Source organism: Ixodes scapularis, unplaced genomic scaffold, assembly GCF_016920785.2.
Source record: "Ixodes scapularis isolate PalLabHiFi unplaced genomic scaffold, ASM1692078v2 PGA_scaffold12__126_contigs__length_90152505, whole genome shotgun sequence".
NCBI classification, from domain to species: Eukaryota; Metazoa; Arthropoda; class Arachnida; order Ixodida; family Ixodidae; genus Ixodes; species Ixodes scapularis.
In genome coordinates, this window is record NW_024609838.1 from 39,232,100 (window position 1) to 39,255,802 (window position 23,703).

A 23,703-nucleotide genomic window follows, 5' to 3' on the forward strand; every position below is an offset into this window, starting at 1 on the left:
TCTCTTGCAAGACAACCTTGCAGAAATTGACGTCGCGTCTCATGAGGTACATGGCTTGGTCACATGACGTCAATTTTCCCCGCCGCATTGAGCGGAGAAATTGACGTGACTTTCTACCATAAAGTTATTATCAATGAATGCGGATGATAAAGCACAATCTGTGTTAAAACTGAAACGAAGGGTTCAAAAACTGTAGCATAAAACGTCTCCATATTCTCACTTGATGGTAATTTGATGAACACTCACCCATCCTTTTGCTCGACGTAGGCGGACTAGCTCAGCGATGTATTTATGAACTCTGGTTTGAGGCTGCACGTGAAAGCATTCTCGCACGAAGAATATCAACTTTTTCATACTATTCCATATTGGAATTGCGTCTGTGAAATAAGTAAGAACAGCATTGAAGGCCTGATCGATATTTTCTGCTACTCAGCTGAATTCGCGCCTGTAGTTCGCCCTGACCACTAATAAGTTGAAGCAGTATTACATTTTGGATTTCTTTAGGCTAGTACCACGGCACCTTTCCACAGGGGCAAAAAGGTAAACTCGAAGAAATCTGAGGCAGGATTCTCAAACCTGTATACGACAAAAAAGTTTGTAAATACAGCTTGCGCAAAAGTTACCATCTTCTTGATTTTCTCGAAGCAAAATGTTCGCAAATTTTCTGTGATATAAGTCAAATCATACGACAGGGGTCCAAGTCCTCTTACGAACTTTTGCATAGCAATGCGTCCAAAATGGCTGCCTACGTCCCGTTCGTCCTTGAACACCGCGACGCCAGAAGGAGCTTACGGCAGCAGCGTGTGCTCAGCGCCCGTCAGAGACTGGAAACGATAGTCGATCATCACCTTAAAGGCCTATTCGCACATATATGGAGTATTCACAGGACGCCCTATTTGTGGGCGCTGTTTAGAGCGCATGCTCAGAACGAGCTTACATCAATAAGCTGCTAAGACCGGCACTTTTGATGGTGCGGAATGCACGTTGCAAAAGAACTGTGGAAGCTCACCATCAGCACGCGCTCAGCATTCGCGCACACAGCTATGGCCGCCAGTGAATACTCCCTATAACGGGGCGCTAAGTGAACGCAACGTGGGCGCTCGAAAGAGCGCTCATGTGGCGCTTCCTAGCGCCTGACTTAGTTCTAATATATAATACAAGAAGCAATTAGCGCTTTAGTAGCGCCTCGTTAGCGCTTTAGAAGCGCCTTGTGATCGCTTGAGTAGCGCCTTGTTAGCGCTTCCGAAGCGTTTTGCTAGCGCTTCTTGTACCGCGGTTACTGCTGCGGATTAAGCGTGCATTGCGGTTCCGGTTCCTGTGGTTGGGTCAGCGGCGGATTTATGGGTCAGGCCTGGGGGGGGGGGGGGGGGGGGAGGGGTTCGTATTGCGGTAGGCAGTCGGCTGGCGGAAAGGGGCGGGGGGGGGGGGGGGGGGGGGTCTGCTGAGATTTGACGTTACAGTCGAAACGTTGCCCAGATCTATTTTGTTGACCCAATATTTGCTATTTCACCAGAAACTCAACTTTTGGCTGGTGTATATCAATAATTTTTATGAAAATAAAGTTGACCTGGGGAAGCTTAGCGGCGGCGCCCTCCCCCCCCCCCCCCTCCCCCCCTAAATCCGCCCCTGGGTTGAGTGAGCATCACCAGCACCATGGCGGACATGTGGGACGCTGAAATAGAAGCGCGACAAATGCTCTTACATAAGCAATTAGGGTATATGTGTGTGGGCGACTTAACGCCGAGAAGAGCCTTCTGGGTGCGCGAAATCTTTCACCACCAACATACCGACGGGTTCCCGGCGAACCTTGTTCCCATACCGAGAGACCGACACACAGCTTTCTTGAAGGTGATTATTTCTTTACCTGCGTGTTTTTGAAACTAGGGTCACGCATGTCGAATAGAAAGCGATGAGGTCGTACCCAATCAATTAGTCGCTCAGAGTCCATGACTCTGGATCGTCTCCCCGACCGTTTGCTTGGAGAGCGGCTCGTTCACTTCATCTTTCGCCGTCAAAGGAAAAACAACGGAATCGCCGTGCACGCGCCCTTCCGCAGCAGCAAGCACGGCACAAGGAGCGTCAGAGCGCTTACACTGCGCTGCTGAAGCGCTAACCGAGCGCTACTAAAGCGCTGCTGAAGCGCTAACCGAGCGCTACGTCACGCGCAAGTCGGTTCCAAGTGCTGCTTCCAGCGCTCATGAGGCGCTAACTTAGCGCTCCGCTGTATGTGTGAATCGGCCTTCAAGGGGTCATGAAACGATTTTCCTACATCTTCCTCCTTAGCTTTAATCCTCAACTCAAATGCGAATTGTGAAATCACGTCGTCGTGACATTCTTCGGTACCGGTGCGATGACTCCTAGCTTCCCCCGTGCTTTTTATGCACATCATAGAACTTGTCACTCTCCAGTGACGATAAGTTCCGTCAGGGCACTCATTGGCCAGGAACGCGAATCCAAATATTCGTCGACGGATTGATTGCTGACGAGCGCATACATCCGAGTGACGCAGTTCTCGTGTCCAATGCGTGAGCTAGGCTCGGCTGACGTCAGGTTGGCACCACTGACGCGCTTTGGGAACCGCGGATGTATCATAGTGAAAAGGCGGAGAGCTTTCGAAGTAAAGAAGGTACAAAATAGTCCGCTATATTTTCAAGTGTTCGCACCGAAAAACTGGCTTTTGACTTTCTACCCTCTTTCTTCTGACCAACTAAACGATATGCGATTAGTAAAATCCCAATTTAAAATCATTCATCCCAGCCCAGAATTTTTTTCATGGCCCCTTTAAGCGAGGGGTTACTTCCGCTTGCTGAGGCCTACCGGGCGAAGCCCTGAAATGTGCAGGCGCCAATGCTTCGCCGCCCGACACCTTAGCTTCGTACGGTTTCCGCACTAGTGCTGCTGGCGCTTCGCTTTTATGCCAGAGGGAGTTTCCAGTCGGTTGTAGCTTACGTCAGAAACCCTGAGCCAGACGAGGGCCTCGCGAATAATCAACAGATTTAACGGTGGTTCGTGCTTCCTATACGAAAGCATAATCAAGTCTTTTGTGACGCCGTGGCAGTGCTCGTGTATGGGCTAGGCCTAGCAAGGTATTTTTTACTTGCCCTGCTGAGCGGCCCTGGCTTTTTTGAAAGGATCGCTGCCAACCGAGGGCTGGTCGGAACACTTCCGCGAGCTGGTGTTTGGGGACCCCTGCTTTAAAACATTAACACGGGTCGAGATATAGCATGTCTTGGGAGCTATGGGTCAGACGCTTCCTCTGCTGAACGCTACGTCAGCATCGAGTTGCGATTTGGTAGTGTCCTCGCAGCCTGTATAAGCGACTGCAACGTAAAATATTTGTCAAGAGCAGTTATTAAGACGCAGTCCCACGGCGGAGTTCCATCGCTTCGATCGACAACACAGCACTCCCGGCGTGAACAGGTGGCTCTTGCAGGCACTTTTCTGGAACAAAAAACGTCGGCTGCTTCTCGGATTTCTAAGACAACGAACGATGCCTTGGCTATTTGTCCCCCGGCGCGTCGTTTTGAAAACAAGCCGTTCAGGACACCCCCTTTACCAAAGAAAATAGACTCGTTGACATCGTAGCGATCACTTTGGTTGTAGGACAGTAGGAGTCGACAAAGGCGGCTATGCCAGCCATCCCGGCCATTGTAGGCTGGGCGTGCGAATTTGTCTAAAACAGGGCATTGACGACATGTAACTGCACGGACACGATGATAAAATCAACGACGCTGGAAGGACGCGGCCTCCGTTTGTTTTGGTACAGACCAGTGTTCAAGGCGTTACCGAAAAAAAGTAACAGAATACGTTACTCGTTACATGCAAATGAAAGGAACACATTACCGTTACCGATAAAAAGTAAGGGACGTTACTTTTGAGTAACTTTTTTTAATCATGAATTAACGCGTTTTACTTGTTTTGACGTTATAGGTATGCATAACCGCCATATTTCAAGAAACATTATGCCCATGCAGAAACTGAACATAATTACTTTATCTTTTTTACAGTTTAATCTAAATAATCACTAAAAAACGCAAAAAAAAAACTAAAGCATTCACATGATTGGTTGCCTAGAAACTTGAAGCAAATTGAAGAATAACTTTTTTAAATCTTGGGAAGAGAAGTTAACGAGTAACGCAACGTTACCCGTTATACGGAATAAGTAACGTAAGTACGTTACCCGGTACTGGTTTGAAAGAAAGTAACGTAAGTAGGTTACCAGGTACCATTTTGAAAAAAGTAACGAGTAAGTTACATGTTACCGACAAAAAGGAATGCGTTACCGGTAACGTCATTACTTGTAACACTGGTCCAGACCCACATGCTTCGAAACATGCCAAGCTCTCTAATGGGTGGTTCGTGTCGCCGAAGGCGCTATCGCCATAGCAACAGCCCTCTCTCCTGGTGATCGGGAAGTTGCGGGACACCGGAAGCTATCGTTTGTCCGGCGTTTTCCTCCTCACACTTACAAATACATTCGGGACGATCTGAGAACATCTTGCGATATGCGTAACTTACGAACTTCTTACCGAAAACATCTTAAAGGTGCCTTGAGGGGGTTTCTGAGATCGCCTAAATTTGGTGATAACTCAATCTGCGGGACCTGAGTATCCTCGAAATCCATAAATCATAACGATGCATGACCGATTTCTCTAATAAAAAAATAAATCATAAATCCAAATTATCTCCGGCGATGGGAGGAGCATTGTGCCGGTAGCCCGGACTTCATGTGACGAGTGAAAACGCGACATTTTGTTGAGATTTCCAAAGCTACTATTACAAAATGGGTATGATTTTGTAGATGAAAGATGCAAGTAAGAGTAGTCGAAGAATGTTCATTTTTTTGCGGAGAAGGAATATAATATTGCAATATTTGTCTAAACAAATAAAACTACTGTAAACGATATTTTTTTCGCGAGCTCAATATTTCGCGATTAAGGTAAAAGCTGAAGTTTTGTAATAATTCGCGGGTTCTAATTTTCGCGACACAGGGGGATTTCAATGTAGATTCCAATGTGTTTACATTTTACCGCAATTGTTGGCGGGACCTATATTTCGCGAATTGTAGGTGATTTGCGAAATTCGCGAAAATTAGGTCCTCGCAAAAATTGATTCGTTTGCAGTATTCTTTTTTTCTTCTTCTTTTTTTGAGAGTGATGTGTGCGTTTGTTAGCTCTCGTGCGCATGAGCGCGCGCTCTCGCTGGGTTGAATGGTTTTCTGGGCTGTATGGGCAACGCGCCACGCGTTCAAGATACTCTCACGAATGACAATGGACCTCTTGGTGAATATGTGCTGCCACCTAGACACGCGACTGGGTTCGAGGCTGACTGGCGAGAAAATAACGCGCGCTCAAGGCCTCTCCCACCCGTTCCACACCCAAAACGTCAGCTACATCCTGTTCACCCATTGAGGCGCTGTGACCTAAAATACTGCTCCCCCAAGCTCACCTTTGTCCCCATCGTGCTTAATCTTCCCCCCGAAGACACAACGAAACCATCTTCCTTCTCTGCTCGGCCAGAAGGAAGAGAAAAAGGGTATTGGAACCATTTACTCTCGAACCGATGTTTCTACAAAAGGTCCATTGATGCGGCGACGAAAACTGAAGTAAACTAAACATTTAATGGGGCGAACTTCTGTCCAAAACAAGATAGAAGAAGGCAAACGTCGCTGGAGTCGATGGCGGCGAAACAGCGCGATCGAACGCTGGAGCGAGACTGACTCCGGCTCGCCACGTGGAGCCCCTAATGTACAGTCGTGGGCTCGATCCTGGAACAATCGACGAAGAACGTTCGGCGCGTAGAACAATCGGACCTCGAGCGAGACACAGGGCTCTCGAAGTTATGAGAACGTGGCATTTACAGAAATAATAAAAGGCTACGTCCGTTCCTGGGCATCACCTGGGAGCCTCCGAGCGACACCCAAGAACGGCACAGCTGTGTATAAAGACAGTTCGGTTAATGGGGAGGAGTGGGCAGAGCCAAGGCGTGCACCAGGCGCCACAAGAGGGCTTGACATGTTCTCTTGGTTAACCAGAAGCCGAAAAGATTCCCCTAGCGGTGGCAGCGAGAACCAGGTTTAATCATAGATATGTGGTTTTAATCAGCGCGTAAGAGCTCAACGTAGTAACCCTTCATATATGAAAACATGATGAGCGTGATGTTTCGATTATGATCACGAAAAAAGATGTAAGAAACGGATGTGCCACTCGAACTCTGTTATGCTCGAACAGAGTGTGGCCACTCGGACGGCAGATTCCCGGCCCTCGGCGCCTGGCGTACGGATTATGTCGATCGTTCCGCTAGTTGCGCTCTTCCTCCGTGATTTTGGATGAGCGTGATTGAAACATCACGTGCACCATATTTTGAGTCACCGAGAGTTACTCCGACGCACTTATTAATTTAGTTTCTCTTGACCACCTCTAGGATATTATTTCCGGCTTCTGCATGGTTGGCCATATACGAATTTGTGAAGACACCCTGGAACAAGCCCACCGCGCTTTTGGTCCATGGTGTCTCCTAATATGACGTTAATACTTCCCAATGAATGGCCGAACTCTCCGTATGTACGGCTCTGAAAAACGGTAACCATTCGGCCACGCACGCGTTCCTCGGCGACGTGCATGGCAATATCACTCTGCGGTTCCACCGGTCGGAGGCGCGAAGATCCTCCACTCGCTATCGACTGACAGCGGTCCTGGTTTGCGAACATGCTCCTGCCATCGCCGGAGAGGAAATCGGTGTGTCGTGATATTTGATTGTTTTTATAATAGAAAATCGGCCGCGAATAGTAATGATTTAGGATTTCTAGGATGCTTAGAATCAGGAGAATGAGTTATCACCATAGGCCATCTCAGAAACCTCCTCAGGGAACCTTTAAGACAGTCTTCGTGAATCCTGCCTCTGGAGCGCCTACTTTCCTGCAACGCACCTGGGAGGGTCGATCGCTGCACTCTACGGAGAAAGCTGAGCTAGTGACGAGGATGCTAAAATATTTTGACGCTAAATACACAGTCTGGGTTGTTGCCCCAAGCATGAAGTTTCACCATACTCGGTGTACGTAGTAGCGCAGACTGTTTTTTTTTGTTTTTTTTCGGAGGTCTAAACGTAATTTCAGCGTCGTCATTCGTCTACCTCTCTGTGTAGATTGTAGCAATTGCATCTCCCAAGTTTGTTGTGGGAGAGTGGACGCGAAAGACTTCTTAGAGCCTGCAAGCCGTATTACACGTTATGCTTCTTTAGGTAACTCCAGGGGCGCTCTTCTACGGAGGCAAAGAGGTGTCCCGTTTACATACATCTCATACATCATGCAAAAGACGCGAGGTACTCTACAGACACGATGACAGAGCTATCTGGGCACACGCCTCACGCGTGTTCAAAGCCTATTTGCTTCATACACATGTATGCGTCGAAGATGACAGCACACATTTTTTGTATGACCAAAGTGACATGAATATCCTACAGGAAACAAACACGCTTAAGACAGTGTCTGCATACTTTCACTCTTACGATGTATTAGCACTTTTTAGCCAGAGGCTATGGCTCGCGAAGTTATGCCTCTTGAGAGCTCCTCTTGAGGAGTGTATGGCAAACGTCTCCCCTACGAGAAAGTCTGAGGGCCCGAGGGTGGATGCCGGGGACCAAGGCACCGGGACGTCGCAAGCCGCCGATCTAGGAAAAATAGGCGGCTAAGCCAAGCGCGGCGCTGACCAGTGGCGGCGGGAGGCGATGTCTCCGTGCTTTGTTCCCAGCGTCCACCTTAGGGCCCCTTGGTGCACTTCAATATGCCATCCACGTCTTCCCATTGAATCGCGACTCAGCGAAGTACTCACTGAAAATCAAAACCCAGCTGTAAGGAGACCGGGCAAGAGCAGCTCGGACAAATTTTACGAAGTACTCGGTCTCTTCGGAAACCACCTGGACGTTCGTCCGGGCCCCTATAAGGTAACGCAATAGGACATCTATGGAAAGCCGGCAGAAGGGCAGGCTTATTTCGACATCTCCCCTTTCTCGTTCCGTCTTGTCCACAATCTTGAAAAAGTCATCGGTGCATTCGTCTATAATCGGGAACGCCTAAATGAAAATCAAAAAGGAAATAAATGTAAGTGAGTCCGCAATATAGGCTGCTCCGACGATTTACTGAGCTACAAACAAGAAACACATTTTCGGAAAGGCAATTAATCATCTTGAAATTCAGAGTAGCTATTGAGAGACCGGCGTATGATGTTAGGATTAACCAACGCCCAAATTTTTCCGCGGACTTTGGTGGGCTAACGTCACGTGTATAATTGGAAAATCGAGCAGGAAATATGAAAAACACAACAGGCACTATCAAAACGCTTCTGACAGTAGTTTGGTTTATGAAGTACTCAAATAACAGGCGAGCTGGCGACAATTCATCTTTAAAAATAAAACAAGGCAGACCACACATTGAGTCTAAAACATCCGTTTGGGACTCAGTGCGTGATGTACCCTTTCCTCTGTTTTCCTCTGCCCCAAAGATTTTCAAAGATGATATTATTTTCAGCGTATTCTTTTGTTTTGCTGGTTTGATTTTCTCCAGTAATAACTTGAGATCACGCCTACGCGATAGCAATCTTAAGAAATGTTAGAGGGACAATGACAAGGGTACATATCCGTGCCGATGTTTTTATTTGAACATGACCTATAAGAGCCCTACTACCCAGAACACAATTTGCGGCTGGAATTTCGTATTCTTTCAACGCGAAAACCGCCGCTCGAGAATTTGCCAGTTTCCAGGCGCTGTCACTCTCTTTTCCACTGTTGTGTGCCGTTCAAACTGACGCAAAACAAATATGCTCCAATCGTGGGTCATCTAAGATACACCTTCAATATTAAAACTAGAAAATATTATGAACTTCATTTTTGTGGCTTTTAAGTAGCCAGAAATTTGCTGACCTAAAAAGAATGGTTAGCTCAGATCACACGAATTAGATGTACAGGATATTCTCAGTATGTCGACGTAATTAACGTACGCTCGCGGGCTGGACGACGCGATGGCGGCGCACGACGAACCAACGTTGCGACGGATGTGGGACCGTTACTTTGGAACTGTGGTTTGTGGTACCTGCCAATCGACCTTCAAGCACAGAACAGCGAGGGGAAGGGATAGATGTGCGAAACATTCGAAGGACAAGCGTGTGAAGCAAACGTGCTTGTTGTCGTCGTCTGCTTCACGCGCCCAAAAAACAGAAGAAAAAAGAAACTGGGTAAGCAGCGATAGCCACGTGCCTTCCGGCAACTCTCTCCTCCGTGTCTCCGTGCCCATGTTTCAGTATGGGTCTTGAGGAGTTACATTTTTTTACTTTATTAAAATATATATGACTCTGTAGCAAAATACTGACTGGGTAGTCTTCTAACTCCATACTAAATCGCCAGGTAAAAAAACTAAAATGTCATTTCGGTAATGTCAGTGTCCCTTTAAGGCAAGTGATCGTAAGCTGCCATAAGTGTGTAAACCAGCCTTTACGTGTTCGCACTCATCAAGATCTCTGCAACTTGAATTACATACCCGCCTCATCATGCTCGACTTGAAGGCCGGTGATGTCAACGCCCTCATAGCTCGCCATTTGTCACCGGAAAGTCTTGATATTTTTACGTCGTTGACAGCTTCCACACTGGTCAGCTCCACAACTCGCTGAAAAAGTGAACGTGCATGACATACCTTAATGTAATGACGACTACTTAGGGAGCATATTGTATTGCCTGTATTTTAAGGTTGTGATGCGATACTGTCTACACATGCTTCTGTATTTTGATGTGGCTACGCCACACCAGTACCACAATACATATACAGCCGTCTAGAGGTGCAAGCATAAGAAAGCTCAGGAAGTAAAGCCCTTAAGGTTCTATATCAAAGGAAGATTCCAAAGTCACACCTTTTTGAGAATTGCGATACATATAAAAGCCCGTTATCGCTGCAGTCCTGGGTACCGGCTTTCGTGAATGTATACACACTGGTGAGAAATCTGTATATCTTGAGTTTATTTCGCTGGCATTTATAGTCACTTTAATAAATAAAGAACACGGAAAGCGGAAGGCCTCTCAAACCGTGGTCAAGGAACCCAATCGGTGCTGAAAATTTAAGAGTTTTTATTAAATTATATGACATTAGAGCTGTTTTATTCCGAGTGTCTGATATCATTACACCACTCTTAACTTGTTTTGTTTTTTCGAATGATGGGACATAGTTAAAAAAGAACAAAAAATATTTCATTCTGTTTTAGGTTTCCGAAACTTTTAAGATTTACGATACCGTCCGCTTTCGTTAGCAAAAGCGCATAGGAGAAGATGGTATGATGTATAAATTCCTTTAGACGTCACCAGGATAAGCCTTTTCACAGTTTCCCGAAACAAAATCATTCACAGCCGGATGCGAGCCCATTGTATAATGCCGCTACTTCCAGTTATACGCTGTTTCTGTAGCTGAAATGAATACAGATGGGTAAAAAATGTCTTAGGAATCGCTTGATAAATCGCAGGTGTTCCAGAAGGATCAGTTTTCTTGCGAAATTCGCGCTCCCTGTGATAACAATAACGCGAAACTGTAGGCCAGCAAAAGTAGCAGCTCTGGTGTTTTTGTGTAATAAGTTATTTGTGTTGTGTGCGTGTTTAGACAGCCGGAAGTTAGTCAGTGATTAATGTGTTATTATACTGAAGAATGTTTTGGCTGGTTCATTTTCGAATCTTGTAAACCTGCCATCTTTTAAGCTGCATGATTGTGAGTGTATGTCCATATGGCCTATGAACCCCCTTTAAATTATGAACCCCCTTTAAATTAAAAAAATCTTAAAATATTTCTGCTAGCTTGTTTTGATAATAGGAAGTCAGTTTCTAAAAAAACCCCGAAAATGTATTCCTCTGCGATACCGTCAAAACTGTTTGTTCAGTTACTCGAGCGTCGCATTCCCCTGCAAAGGTGGATTTATTGAAAATGGAGGTGATAATCATTCCCCCAATAATTATCGACCAATATTGCTTACCAGTGTATCATGTAAAATACAAGAAGAAATACTATTTTCCCAATTGACTAAATTCCTGTATTCAAATTCTTTTTAAACACAGCTCAGCATTGCTTGCGCAATCCTTTTTCTCGGTGAGACGCAGTTTTCATATTTTGCTAACGATCTTCACTCTGTCGTTGATCCCGGGTTTAAGGTACATTTTTTTTTCTAGATTTTTTGAAAGCATACGGTGAAGTTTTTCACTAGTTGCTTGAACAAAAATTTATTTATCTGTGCATAGATCCTAACCACTAACTTCCGGTTTTCCGGGCTAGGTGGCGCAAACTACCACCTTGTATAAATGATAAAACCCTTAGTATCCATCCATCCCTTCATCCGTGACAGCTAGGATAGCATGCTTCTTGAATAATCAATTTTGTTTGATAACTCATATGAGAATGAGTTTCCTCTCGTTTCCGTCACATTTGGAGTACACCGGGGGTACTTTATTAATGCGAAAGCATTAACTTTCCCATGGAGCGAGCTGACGTCATCAGTTTGAAGCGCGAAAACGGCACCTAGTTTCCCCGATCCTAAAGGAACGAAGTAAAGCTGATGGAAGTAAAGCCATTGGATGACGCATCGACGGGGTTCCCATTGGCCGCTGCGCTCGTCAGTTTCCACGACCGCTCACCGCATGGCGCTGCGTGTCCATCAGCGCGCCGTTAGCACGGAGCGTCCAGGGGAGCACGCGCGCTGACCGGCGACGGAAAGTACGCAGCAGACGAAAAAGGGAGCGGACAAGCGGCTTGCATGCTTTCGCATTCACAACTCATAAGAAGTGCTTAGGTGTACCTTGGAGCTTTTTGTTTTTAATTCACAGTAAGAACTTGCCACACTGCGTTAAAGCGAACTAGAGGAGGGTAGTGAGCTCAGCGAGCGCTCACGGCTTCCGGACTTCGTGTGAACGAGAGAAAAGGGCGCATGCTTCACATAGCATTCGCGGCGCTACTAGGGTTGTCGTCGTCGTTGTCGTCATAGTCGATTCGGCATTGAACTTCATTCGACATAAGCTACAGAAAACACGGGGGAAAGGATCATCTGAACGAGAGCCTGTTCGCGCTGCCAAACTGCCAAGCCAAACCTGCCTGTCGAAGACCCTTGGAACGCTCCGATTCTCCAGCCCATGCTACTGTAGCGCCGCCGCGTACATCCAAGGCCTTTCCACGCTCTCCACTTCACAGCAATCACATGGCGCGCGTCGGCGCCTGATCTTACTCTAGTTCACTGTAACTGCGTTTCATCTTCATTAAGCCGTTTCACTTATGGCTCTGTAAATTACAGTGAAACTAAAAACCACACTGTTGTTGCCAAGCTTCTGACCTAAATCAACTCTTTTTACCGATGATGTAAATTTTGTCAAAATAGAACTTAATACAACAAAATGCAAAATTATGCGAGGTGCATGTAATGATACTTCAGTATCATCGTAGCACCTTAACAATGTTCCTTTGTCTTCCGTCGCTTCTTACAGATATTTGAGAGTCCACATTACTTGTAATATCTTCTGGAAAATGCATACCTAATCTTTCCCCTTGCACTATTGATCTTAAAATTAACCTTGCATAGGACTCTCGTTCGGTAGTAAAATATCTTTTGTCTGCCAGGTCACTCTTATCATCGATGCTCTCGAGGCAGTACAAACCGGTCAGCTTGTTTGATTTTCTGTAATTATCATGGCACCGCAATCGTAACGTCCATGAAAGCATATTTATCCCTTACCAAAATTTCATTCCGTCATAGAATTGCTCGCTTATGACCTTTTCACGAGATATATGATGCTACCTCTTACTTACACCAACCAAATTTCACTCCGCTATTGTATATTTTACCACGCATCGACCATCAGTTCAAACTTGGCCTTCCCGATTATAAGTTTAACGCCTTTTATAATTGTAGGAGTGAGCTCCGAAGGATGAAATAAATTATTTTTCTCCTTTTTTTTTAGCTTGCTGCGTGAGCTATGTAATGCGCGAAGATTGAAAAGAACAAGTTGAGCGAGAACACCTTAGAGCTCGGACATCAATTCCAAGAAACCATTGACCCAGAATCCTAAGGCCTCCTACAGCGACCACAGTCAGCGTTTAGATAATGGCGCGAGGCAGTACTGTTACCGGCGACGGCGCCCCTTTTCGTTTTTTCGACTTTGCCCTCATGGCCATCCAGCTCCCGATTCCGCCCGCCTTTTTGGCCGAAAAATCCAAGAGTCTGGATAACCCAACTCGAGGCTCAGTTTCACCTTCACCGTATAACATTCCAGCTGTTTCGGTTCTACCTCGTCGTCGCCTCCCTTCCTCCGGCCGTCGCCGTTGGGATGACATTTTATCTCAGCCTCCCCCATGAGGACGCCTACGACCACCTGAAGGGCGTCCTCCTCGAGTGGACGATGGCATCAAAGCGCACGAGGATCCAGCAGCGGCTCACAACCGAGGAGCTTGAGAACCGCCGCCAATCTCAACTTCCTCACCAGATGCGGCAGTTGCTCGGTCCCCAAGCCTCCGGCACACAGGACCCTATCCTGCAGGAGATATTTCTGCAGAAACATCCTAGAGGAATACGCATGGTTTTGGCAGCTGCGGAAGATATGCCGCTAGACCGTCTGGCGATGCTCGGGGCCGCACCGCTGGAGTACGCTTCACTGTGCATCGTGACTGTCACACAGCACAAACGGTCCGCCAGGGAAACAGCCCTTTTTAAGACTTGGGACACGTATGGAAGATCTATCCTGCACTGTAGCTGTTCAGGCCGTCACACGAGTCACCTTCTTGACCAACGAGGCGAGATAAGTCTTAGACCCGTTCATCCTTGCGACGTGCCTCACAGTCAGCTGACGAATCGCTGTGCTGAACAACAAGCGGTACGCAGAACATCCCACCCCTATTGAAAATAACACTTCAGCCCTCATGTGTCATGAGACCCCCTCAGCGCTTCAATCCCTTTCAGCCCATCGAGCCCCTCAGCTCTTCAAGCCCCTTCAGCCCTTCAAACCCCTTCAACTTTTAAGCCTTTCAGATCCCTAAACCGTTCAAACCTTTAGACGCCAAATTGACTGGGAACCATAGAACAAAGATGCAGTTTAAAACGTTATTAAACCACTAAATTTAGAGGGAAATATTTCCCGCTAAATTTAGCGAGAAAATATTTTCCGCTAAATTTGGCGGGGTCTTTTTTCTGCTAAATTTGGCGGAAAAAATTTTCCGCTAAATTTACTGGGAAACTTTTCCCCTGAATTTAGCGAGGAAATGTTTCCGCTAAATTATGTGGGAAAATTTTTGAGTGAAATTTAGCGGGAAATGTTTTTCGCTAAGTTTAGCGGGGAATTTCTTCCACTAAATTTGGCGGGACTTTTTCCCGGCTTAAATATAGCAGGGAAAGTTTTCTGCTAGATTTAGCGAGGAAAGTTTTCCGCTAAATTTAGCTGGAAATTTTTCCGCAAAATTAAGCGGGGAAGGTTTTCTGCTAAATTTAAGGGCGAAATTTATCCATAATGCAACGCGCGGTGAGTCACTCGTGACGTCACTTGTGACCCTCGTGACGTCACTCGTGACCCTCGTGAGTCACACGTGACGTCACGTGTGACATACTTATGGGAAATCTCCCAACAAACAACGCGTCGTTACGCCGACGTCGACGGCGACGGCGACGCCGTTCAATCCGGAAACGGGCGCCTAAGAGCTGAGCTCTAAAGCTCGATAAGAACCAACGTTTACTCAAAGCTGGGCGCAAGCAGCTGTAGACAAAATCAATCAGACCATGCCGGGACAACCGAGTTCCTTGCCTCAAAAAATATATCTCGAAGTACATACAATGCCGCTGGATATATTCCTAAGATGTACGGCAGTGCAGCGAATAAAACCAAGCAGGTACACCGTGCTAACATATACAGATTGTCAGTTGCATGTTTAGCGAAACCACAAACGCGCAGCCAAAACTCCCACCGTTGTGAAATCTTAAGCAGAGTCATTGTGTCGTCCCATGGTGGCGCCGCGGTGGCGCCTCCGGCGTCTTTTTTGATCGCTGAATGCTCCTGAAGCCGGACGGACGAAGAAGCGCAAAAAACAGGGCGTTAAGCGACAGTCTTGATCTGCACACCCAACTGCTCTAGAAGATAAATCCCACGCATGAGACGGGAAGCCGACACCGAGCCTCCGCTGGTTCTAGGGTGTTTAGTTTGCGCTCGTTGACTGCGAAAATACAGGGCAATCAGCTACTGACTAAGGATGTATTTAGACTGATTGAAAACAGGCTATCTGCAAAAGACCAGCAAAATATCCCTCTCCCATATTTCTCAAGCACTCTCTCTCTGTCGCGAGCGAGGAATGTGTGTCTTTGAACACCGGGAAAACGCCATATTTCTCTCTCTTTCTAGTCCAGCTCGTGAAACATACACAGAACACAGAGACCCAGCAATCCAAATAGATGTCTACTTTAGGATTCATATCTCACCAGTCTTGCGTTGAAGCTGTCAAAGTTTCTAATAAATACTTGTTTGAGGAGTTGGGGGTCTCGGACGATGATCACGGGTCTGAAGCCGCTGAAATACCTAAACGATAATACAAAAGAAATGCAAAAGATTATCAGAATACGATTTTGTTTTGTCTACCAAAGGTATCGAATATTCTGTGTTTTTTCTGTAAATATCGCGCACGCTTTATGTGCTACATTATTACAACATGTTTTTTGTTTTTTTCATGTCTCAACTTAATTGATCCAGTAGATGCAAAGTACCCTCTTCAAATTCTCTGGCTACATTTTTGCCTGTTCACCGAAGTTCCCATCACACTGTAAAACAGGTACTCTGGCTTGCCCTCCTACAAAAGTGCCAACGCACAAGCCCGTCTCTTTGGTATATTCCGAAGCCGCTCTGAATGCATTGTTATTTACAGGTTGTCTGTAACATGATGATGACACGTCACAGTGTGACCTCCCGTGACACCTTCGCGCCATGGTGTCACGAGATGTCGCAGAGTCACGTGACATTACTGGGACACGTGACATGACGGTACGATGGATATTTATAGCGTCACATGACGCCACAATTGTGCGTGACGTCAAGATCTCACGTATAATACGATAACCGGAAAGTTTCCTTTGGGCTCATCGTCGTTGCAGCCCTACGGCCAGAAAACACAACGGTTGTGATAACCGCGACGTCAGCACCGTGACGTAACCATCAAAGCCACGCACCAGGCGCGGACAAAAAATTTAGATCCCTAAGAGCTAAACCTATAAATTGTGTACATTACTAACACAAGAGGACACGGTTTTTCACAGTTGTTAAAACATTCTTTATTGCCCTGTTATATATAATATATATATATATATATATACCATACACACATATAATGCACCATTGTCGTCTGCATCGGTGTGGGCCTAAGGATCTGCCGTTGCCGTCATGGCGGTCTGGGTGGGTGTTGGTCCCAGTGCCCTCGGCTGCTGCAAAGTCGTCCACCGGGGCCGTCGTTGACGTAGATGAACTCCGCCAGCTTTGTCCACAGCAGGGAGACGATCGTCTTGTCACGACTGGTGGGCAGAATCCAATCGACATACGTCGCCGGACGGATCTCGTCTGGGAGTTCCTCCAGTTTCGTTTTCCGAAGGCTAGCGTGGCGCTCGCACTCCCAGACAACGTGGGCAGCCGTCGCGGTCCTCTGGCACCGGCAACACACCCCCTCGTCGGGATCGTCGCCGAAGAACTTATGGCGCAGCGCCGGGGATAGGACAGTGTTGGTCGCGAGGCGGCGGACGAGGGTCTGAGTGCTCCTCGGTAGGTCATTCGGCATCGGAGGAACGGGACGCAACTGCTCGTCCGGGCATTCCACCCACTCCTCACGAAGGTGCGTAGGGTTCTCCGCCTTCGCTGTTTAGCACTTTCCTTGACGACAGACCCCAAGCAGCACATAAACGTGAAGAAAACGTCGAAAGAACGTTGAAGACGTCTGTAACGTGACGTCGTAAAACGTCGAAGGTCCCGACGTTACCTTCCTTCGACGTCGATGAAACCTTTAAATGTCCGCGAGAAAAGGTGCACAGGAGGTCGAGGGGACGTTCCAAATGACGTTTGTTGCACATCACATGCACGTCTCAGTGGGCCGTTGCGTCCTCCCTCGACGTTTATGATACGTGTGTTTACGACATCCGGACTACCAACGACGTTCACAGAACGTCGAGAAACCTTTCCAAATTACGTTCCCTAGCCGTCGTGGGAAAACGTTGTGTCCCCCCCCCCCCCCAAAAAAAAAAAAAAAAAAGAAAAAAAGTATTTTTTTAGTATTATTGCGAAGGCAAGCTGCTATCATGCAAGTACGAAGGAAGTAACTAAAACACAGGTTTTGTACGAACTGTTTATTTGAGCATGTTCAGACACGAGATACAATACGGAGCGCCTCCAAAAGACGTCCCTGGATGGGCCAGCCTCAAAGATATAAAAGAACAAACTAATTCACGTAAATAAGTGAACAAGAGACGATGTCACGCGGCGCGGAATGTTCCACCGCTTACCTCGTTCTGCTTCTGATTAATGCGCTGACGCGCGTGCTCTAGCCGTCCCATTGCGCGTAGCTGGTACTCTCGCTGCGTGCACGGGAATGGTTTCAGAAGGGGGATCCCGTCCGCTGGGCGTTCTTGATTGGGATCGTCGGAAGCGTCAGAACGGTCTTGATCGGAGGCTGGACTTGACGCGCCGGTATGTGCACTGCCACTTGTTTTCTGGGGGCGTCATTCATTCCTCACAGGCACCTTGATCGGAGCAGTAGTACGATTCAACGTGTGAAGCGTTATGGCCTTGAAAAAGGTCCTCGAGCCGTGACTGAATACGACGGCGTTTTTGGCGATCACCGACTTCTTCATAGGGGCGACTTGAACGACTCATCCAATCGCAGCACTTATACTGTATGCAGACTAAAAAAAAAGAAAAATCATGGCGACATAGCAGCCTGCCTCGTAGACCCGTAGACGTGACAGCCGGTGCTAGTGACTGGCTTTCGGAAAAAGCTGGACCGGGTCCCAGGGCTGTTCTCTCTGGGCCAATTCGAAGAACAGAACATTCAGTGAAATATTTTGGGAACGACTGAGAAAATACGTGCACCCGGAACTTAGGCTTGTCAATTGTTCGTCCGTCGCTATCTTCCCCCACTTTTCTCGCTCGCCCTCTTCTTGCCGAGCTTCCCGACGTATCGCATGGGGCTCTATGGAGTTGCCACTGGCTTCTCCTCTGCCTACCTTTCCCCCTCTCTCTCGCGACGTGCCGGCTGTTTTTTTTTTTTTTCTTTTTTGCTGTGTTTTTTTTTTTTTTCGGACGTAAGTGCGGACTGGGGTTGAACGCTTTTTGGACCGTCATCTGGGCCATTCAGGGGTTGGCGTCATGAATGTCAATTTCCACAAACCGTTGACAGTATCTACCGGATTTCGTCATTGCCGGGCATTTTATTTTATTTATTTTTTTGAGTCAACTCCAAAAATGCGCAAGTGTGCAGTGAAGTTGTGCTCTGATATAGTCTTTGCTGGCATGCGATTTTGGTTTGGGTACGTCACCAGTGGCAACGAAAGCCAGATCTGTACTGACAGTCACGTGACAAGACTTTGCGCCCCGATCTACCGAAAGCGCTAAGGCGCTGGAAGTTGGTGTTATGGATGAACTGTGATGTTGATGCGAATATTTTGGCAGTGCGCAGGTGAGCATGGGTTACAAAATACGAAAAAACAACTGACGAACCTTAAAACAATCTCGGGTGGTCGCGGAGCAGTATGGATGCTCCTAAAAAAGGATGTAAGCCTAAAATCACCTGGAGAGGGGATAGTGCGGCGCCCCTGAGGCGCGTGCCAGGGCCCAGGACCCATGGAAGACGACAGTGCGCGTGCAAAATGTAAGAATATTACAATTCGATCCGTTCTAGACGCCATGAGCTTCGCAGATTAAACCCGTAACAATATTTTAAACAAACCAAAATTATAACAAGCACATCTAAAAGGAATGATATTTCCAACATGCTTTCATATTATTTTTTTTCTTCCGTGTAGATTGAGTTTTGTAAATGCCCTCTTTAGCGTCATCGATGTGCAATTAATAGCATTTCGAAACTCTCTCAAAAAACCCTCAAAAATTAAGTTTTCTTTGCGGCTCTTGAGCACTGTCACCTTGACCACAGTGATTCTGCAGCTGGAGATTGAGCTGAAAAATCTAAAAACGTCGAACAAAACGTGAGTGGTCGACGTTGCCAGCATGTCTTGTATGGCGTTTACGACATTTACGTGTGGACGCGACGTCACTGAAACGTCACTGACGGGGCAATAATGTAACGTCACCCAGGACTTTATTTTAACTTTGAAGACACGTGAGTGTTCGACGTTGCTAAAACGTCTTATCGTGACGTCGTGGTGACGATGACGACGTTAAAGTTGAAACGTGACGTCGCCAGCACGTCACGGACAAGACGATAATGGGACGTCATTTATGAACTTCAGTTCAACGTCAAAGAAACGTGAGCGTTGGACGTTGTGAGAACGTCGTGCATCGACGTCGTGGGAACGTTGACGACGTTTGAGTTGAAATACAACGTCGTCACAACGTCACTGATTGGACTCTAATGGAACGTTATATAAGGACGTCACCTCAACATCGAAAAAACGTGATCGAAGTCATGCGGGACGTCACGGACGTCCGGGACTTTTTCTCGACGTTTCCACGACGTTTTGTGCTGCCTGGGACGGGTCGGCCGGGCTGGCTGCCTCGCCGGCTGAGTTGTGGAATGCGTTCGGCGCGGATGCCATCTGGCGAACTGCTGCTCGCGCCTCGCTATGGGCCCACTCATTGCCGTCAATGCCCGCATGCGCGGGCGCCCAGGAAATAGTAGCTTGGATGTTGAGCTTGTTTCGAAGTTCTAGGAAGGCGGCGAGCAACTCGCCGACTATTCCCGTGTACGTTGATGGGCTCCCGCTCACTCGTCTGCAAGTTTCGTACGCGCGGGTCGAGTCGGTGAACAGTAGGAGCCTGTGTGGATAGTCTGTTGGTGCAAAAGTTTGAAGAACCCGCTGAGATGCTCGGAGAAGTGCCATGAGTTCCGCTTGCGTAGTGTCGACGTCTTCAGTGGTCGAAAGCGCAGCCGAGTTCGGAATGCCATGGGTGGTGTCGACCCACGCGACCGCCTGGACGTGCTTGGGGGTTCTGTCCTCTCCTTCGCCGTCGTCGCCGGCAGTCGACAGCAAGGTCTCCGCCATGTCAGTGTAGATGATGGTGTGCGTAGGCGGTGATTTGTGCGCGACGCTACGTGTGTGCGCTTTGTCAAAGCGTTTGCGTCGCTCCGAGTTGCTCTTTCCAGGTCCCATGTTTCGTGGGAGGGGTTTTTTGTCGGTAAGCGTGACCGGGGCGGCCCACGAGGGGGCGAGTACGCGTCCGCCGGGCGGACGTCCAGACTGGGAGGCACGCGAAGCTCTTCCCATATGGAAAGCCCAGCTGTCGAGCTGCTGAGGCGGTCTCTCTGGGCGAGGAGCGCCTGTTTGGCGAGTTCCGACTGGAGATTCATGCGGCCGTGTGCGTACAGCTCCCGGAGGGGCGTATGTTTAGGCAGTCCGGTAACAATGCAGATGGCTTCGCGATTGAGTTTCTCGAGTTGCTCCGCCTGCCTGGGCATGAGGACGTGATAGTTATAGCCGTAGAGGATACGGAATTCAAGCAGCGCCGTGACGAGCTGGCGCGTTTCTCGCTCCCGCGTGCCTCACTGAAGGTGTGTGATTCTACGGATGAGGCGGAGGAGGGATCTGCACTGCAAGGCGACTTTCGTCACCCACGTGGTGCCTTTGCCGTCCTGACCTATGTAGGCTCCCAGGATCCGAACGGAGGGCTTTCGCCGTATCCCCTGGCCGGCCATGTTGAGGGCGATTTGGTTGCGGACCGCTTAGGTCTTTCTGTGGGGCCCGTTTAAAACCGCGACGTATTCGGTCTTCTCGGCCGAGGCGGTCATGCCGACATTCCGAAGAAAGCCCTGTATGACGTCGAGGCCAAGCTGAAGCGTGTGCTCCTGTTCACCCGCCGATCCCGTCGTTGTCCAGATGGTGACATCATCGGCGTATATGGCGAAGTGCAGCGACGGAACCGCTTCAAGGAGTGGGGGAAGTCTTGCCATGACCATGGTTGAAGAGGGTGGGCGAGAGGACCGCGCCCTGCGGTACCCCGGTCCTGTTCGGTTGAGCGGCTTCAATGAAGTCCCCGGCTTTGATCTTGTACGTTCTGTCGTTCAGGAAACTCTTAACGAAATTGAGAAGGTGGCCACACACTCCGGCAAGCTCTGCGCTCTGGATGACCGCCTCGTGAGGGACGGTGTCGAAGGCCTTGCGAACGTCCACCGCCACCACCGTTCTCGTCTGCACTTTCGAGTAGGCGTCAAGGACCTGGTGGTGCAACATAAGGAGAATGTCTTGCGTGCTCATCCCGTGGCGGAATCCTAGCTGATGTGGGTGGAGCGGGTAGTTCCTCTCGAGATGCCACATGAGTCGCTCGAGGACCATACGTTCAGTGAGTTTACACAGGTTGCTGGTAATGGAAATTGGCCGGAGTTTAGTGAACTCATTTGGTGGCTTGCCCGGTTTTGGAATTGGTATCACCAGGGATTCGCGCCAGGAGCTCGGGAATTTGCCCGTCGCCCAAATCTCGTTTATCGCGTCAAGGACAAGCTGAAGGGGGAGTTCAGGGAGGTTGCGCAGTTCTGAGATGGTTATCAGGTCTGGGCAGGTGCGCTGCGGGCGTTCGCCCTTGCTAAAGCTGCGTGAAGTTCGGCCATTTGAAACGGTTGGTCCATGTCGACCTGCTCCGGTACTCGGAGATCCAATGCCTGGAAATCTCCGATCATCTGGGTCGGTGTTGCGGAGTCTCGGGAGTATATGGTGGGATCCGGTGTAGCCGCAGGCTGCGGGAAGAACACTGCCCCAGCCTGGAGCGCCAGCTGCTCCTCCGAGATTCGCATGCGTAGAGCCGTTGTCTGCGCCGTGGTGCGTCTCTTGGCTTTGCCCTGCCAATTGCGAAAGATGTGCCATATGCGCGGTCCGCTCATGTTACCGTTGAAGCTGGAGCAGAGGTCGCACCATCTGTCTGTAAGAGTGTATTTGCGTAATCACGCGCCTCAGCCGTTATAAGGCTCAGACGACATCGCAGTCCGGGCATTCGTCCTCTCTCTCTGTACGCACACAGCGCGTCGAGGCGTTGTTGCCATGGGTTAGCCAGGTGCAAGTCGGTGACGGCTTGTCCTCCGCCACTTGAAATTGCTGGGTAGATGACCTTTTGGCTCCGCGTATTGTCCGTAGGAGGTGAGCCAGTCCGTGCGTTTCCGAGTCACCGCCTGATGTGGTGACGGGTGTTTACTCCAGCTCTGCGCGGAAGGCGTCCCACCAGACGACGCTCGTAGTTCGTTTCGGCGCCGTAATCTTGTGACCGCGCAAACGAATGAAGATGGGCAGGTGGTCGCTCCCCCACGTGTCTGCTCCTAGTTCCCAGAAGAGGGCCCGCCGCCGGTTCGTCCATGTCAGGTCGGTCGTGGTGTCACCCTGGCGGGCGTGCTGGCCAACTCGAGTTGGTAAGTCCGGATCGTTGAGCAAGCTAAGGTGGTTGTCCTCCATTGCGCAAACTAGGTTCGAACCGTATGTGTCGGTACTCGATCCCCAGCACGTGTGGCGTGTGTTGAAGTCGCCACCGATGACGACGAGGGCATCGGGATGCATTTTCCGCAGGTCTTCGACCCAGGACCAGTCAATGGTGACGCTGTTGCGGATCGACGGTCGGACGTATATCGACACCACCACGACCTTACATTGGGGGAGTTGGAGGGCCATGCCCACGACCTCTTGATGTTGCGTGCACCAGCGCTGGAGGTCCAGCTCGTCACGCGGGATGCGGGCAGCCACTAGGACCGCCGCGTTGCCCCTGTAATTGACGCTGTGCGGCGGCGCTTTGCCACCCGGACTGTTCGGCGTTCGTTGGCGATGCGGGATGGTCGGTCGCGTATACGTGTCGTAGCCGGGCAGCGAGAGTTCGTTCTCAGAAAAGAGGTCATCAAAATGTTTAGGTGAGGAGATGGGGAGCGGGGGGAGGGGGGGGGGGGGGGGGGGGGGGAAGTAGCTATGTTTAAAATTAATACTTTCAAAAGGGGCTAGATTCGGAGCTAGAATTCTCAAAGTGATAAAATCGGAGCTAGATTAAAAAAAAATAAAAGAGAGAGCCAATTAATTTGGGGGTGACAACAAATTGGGCGTTCCCAAACTTTTGACGTTTTATAGGCAGCTGCCTACTCTGCCCATTGTTAAGTCCGTACTTTCCCCTGAGAGTTATTTTACGACCAGATTTTGTTTTGAGAGTGCAGGAATTAAAATATACTTTAATTTATTGTCTAACATACTCCGTGTTGTATTTGTGTTTTTTTTCTCGTGTTTATTCTAAAAACATCTAGGTAAGCGTCTTTTTTATATATGAGGCACAGACTACTGTCGTGTAAGCCGTACAAGAAAGTAAGTTAGCATCACACTCTAAAACGCCAAGGGGCAGGAAGCGTAACTTACCCGACAATATCACCGTATTTGGAGGCCCACCCTTCAGTCGCTTTCAATGTACCCTGGAACATCAAGACAAACAGTTGAGGTATACGGAATCAAAGAAGAAACACAGGCACGACAGGAAAATTGAAATTGAGCACAT

The 23,703-nt window shown here is 48.5% G+C and overlaps 1 protein-coding gene and 1 pseudogene across 1 annotated transcript in view; both read right to left on the reverse strand.

The window, feature by feature from the left end:
• LOC8037598 (lithocholate 6-beta-hydroxylase-like) overlaps window positions 1-20,890 on the reverse strand; it is a 45,875-nt gene extending 24,985 nt beyond the window's left edge. The window contains exons 1-4 of the mRNA XM_042289186.1: window positions 20,742-20,890; window positions 20,398-20,645; window positions 7,830-8,054; window positions 247-377 (exon numbers count right to left, since the gene is read on the reverse strand). Of these exons, the coding sequence (XP_042145120.1) occupies window positions 247-377; window positions 7,830-8,054; window positions 20,398-20,645; window positions 20,742-20,890 (753 nt within the window). The remainder of the gene's footprint in view (window positions 1-246; window positions 378-7,829; window positions 8,055-20,397; window positions 20,646-20,741) is intronic.
• Window positions 20,891-21,736: 846 nt separating this feature from the next.
• LOC120844845 lies at window positions 21,737-23,309 on the reverse strand (annotated as a pseudogene).
• Window positions 23,310-23,703: the final 394 nt, after the last annotated feature.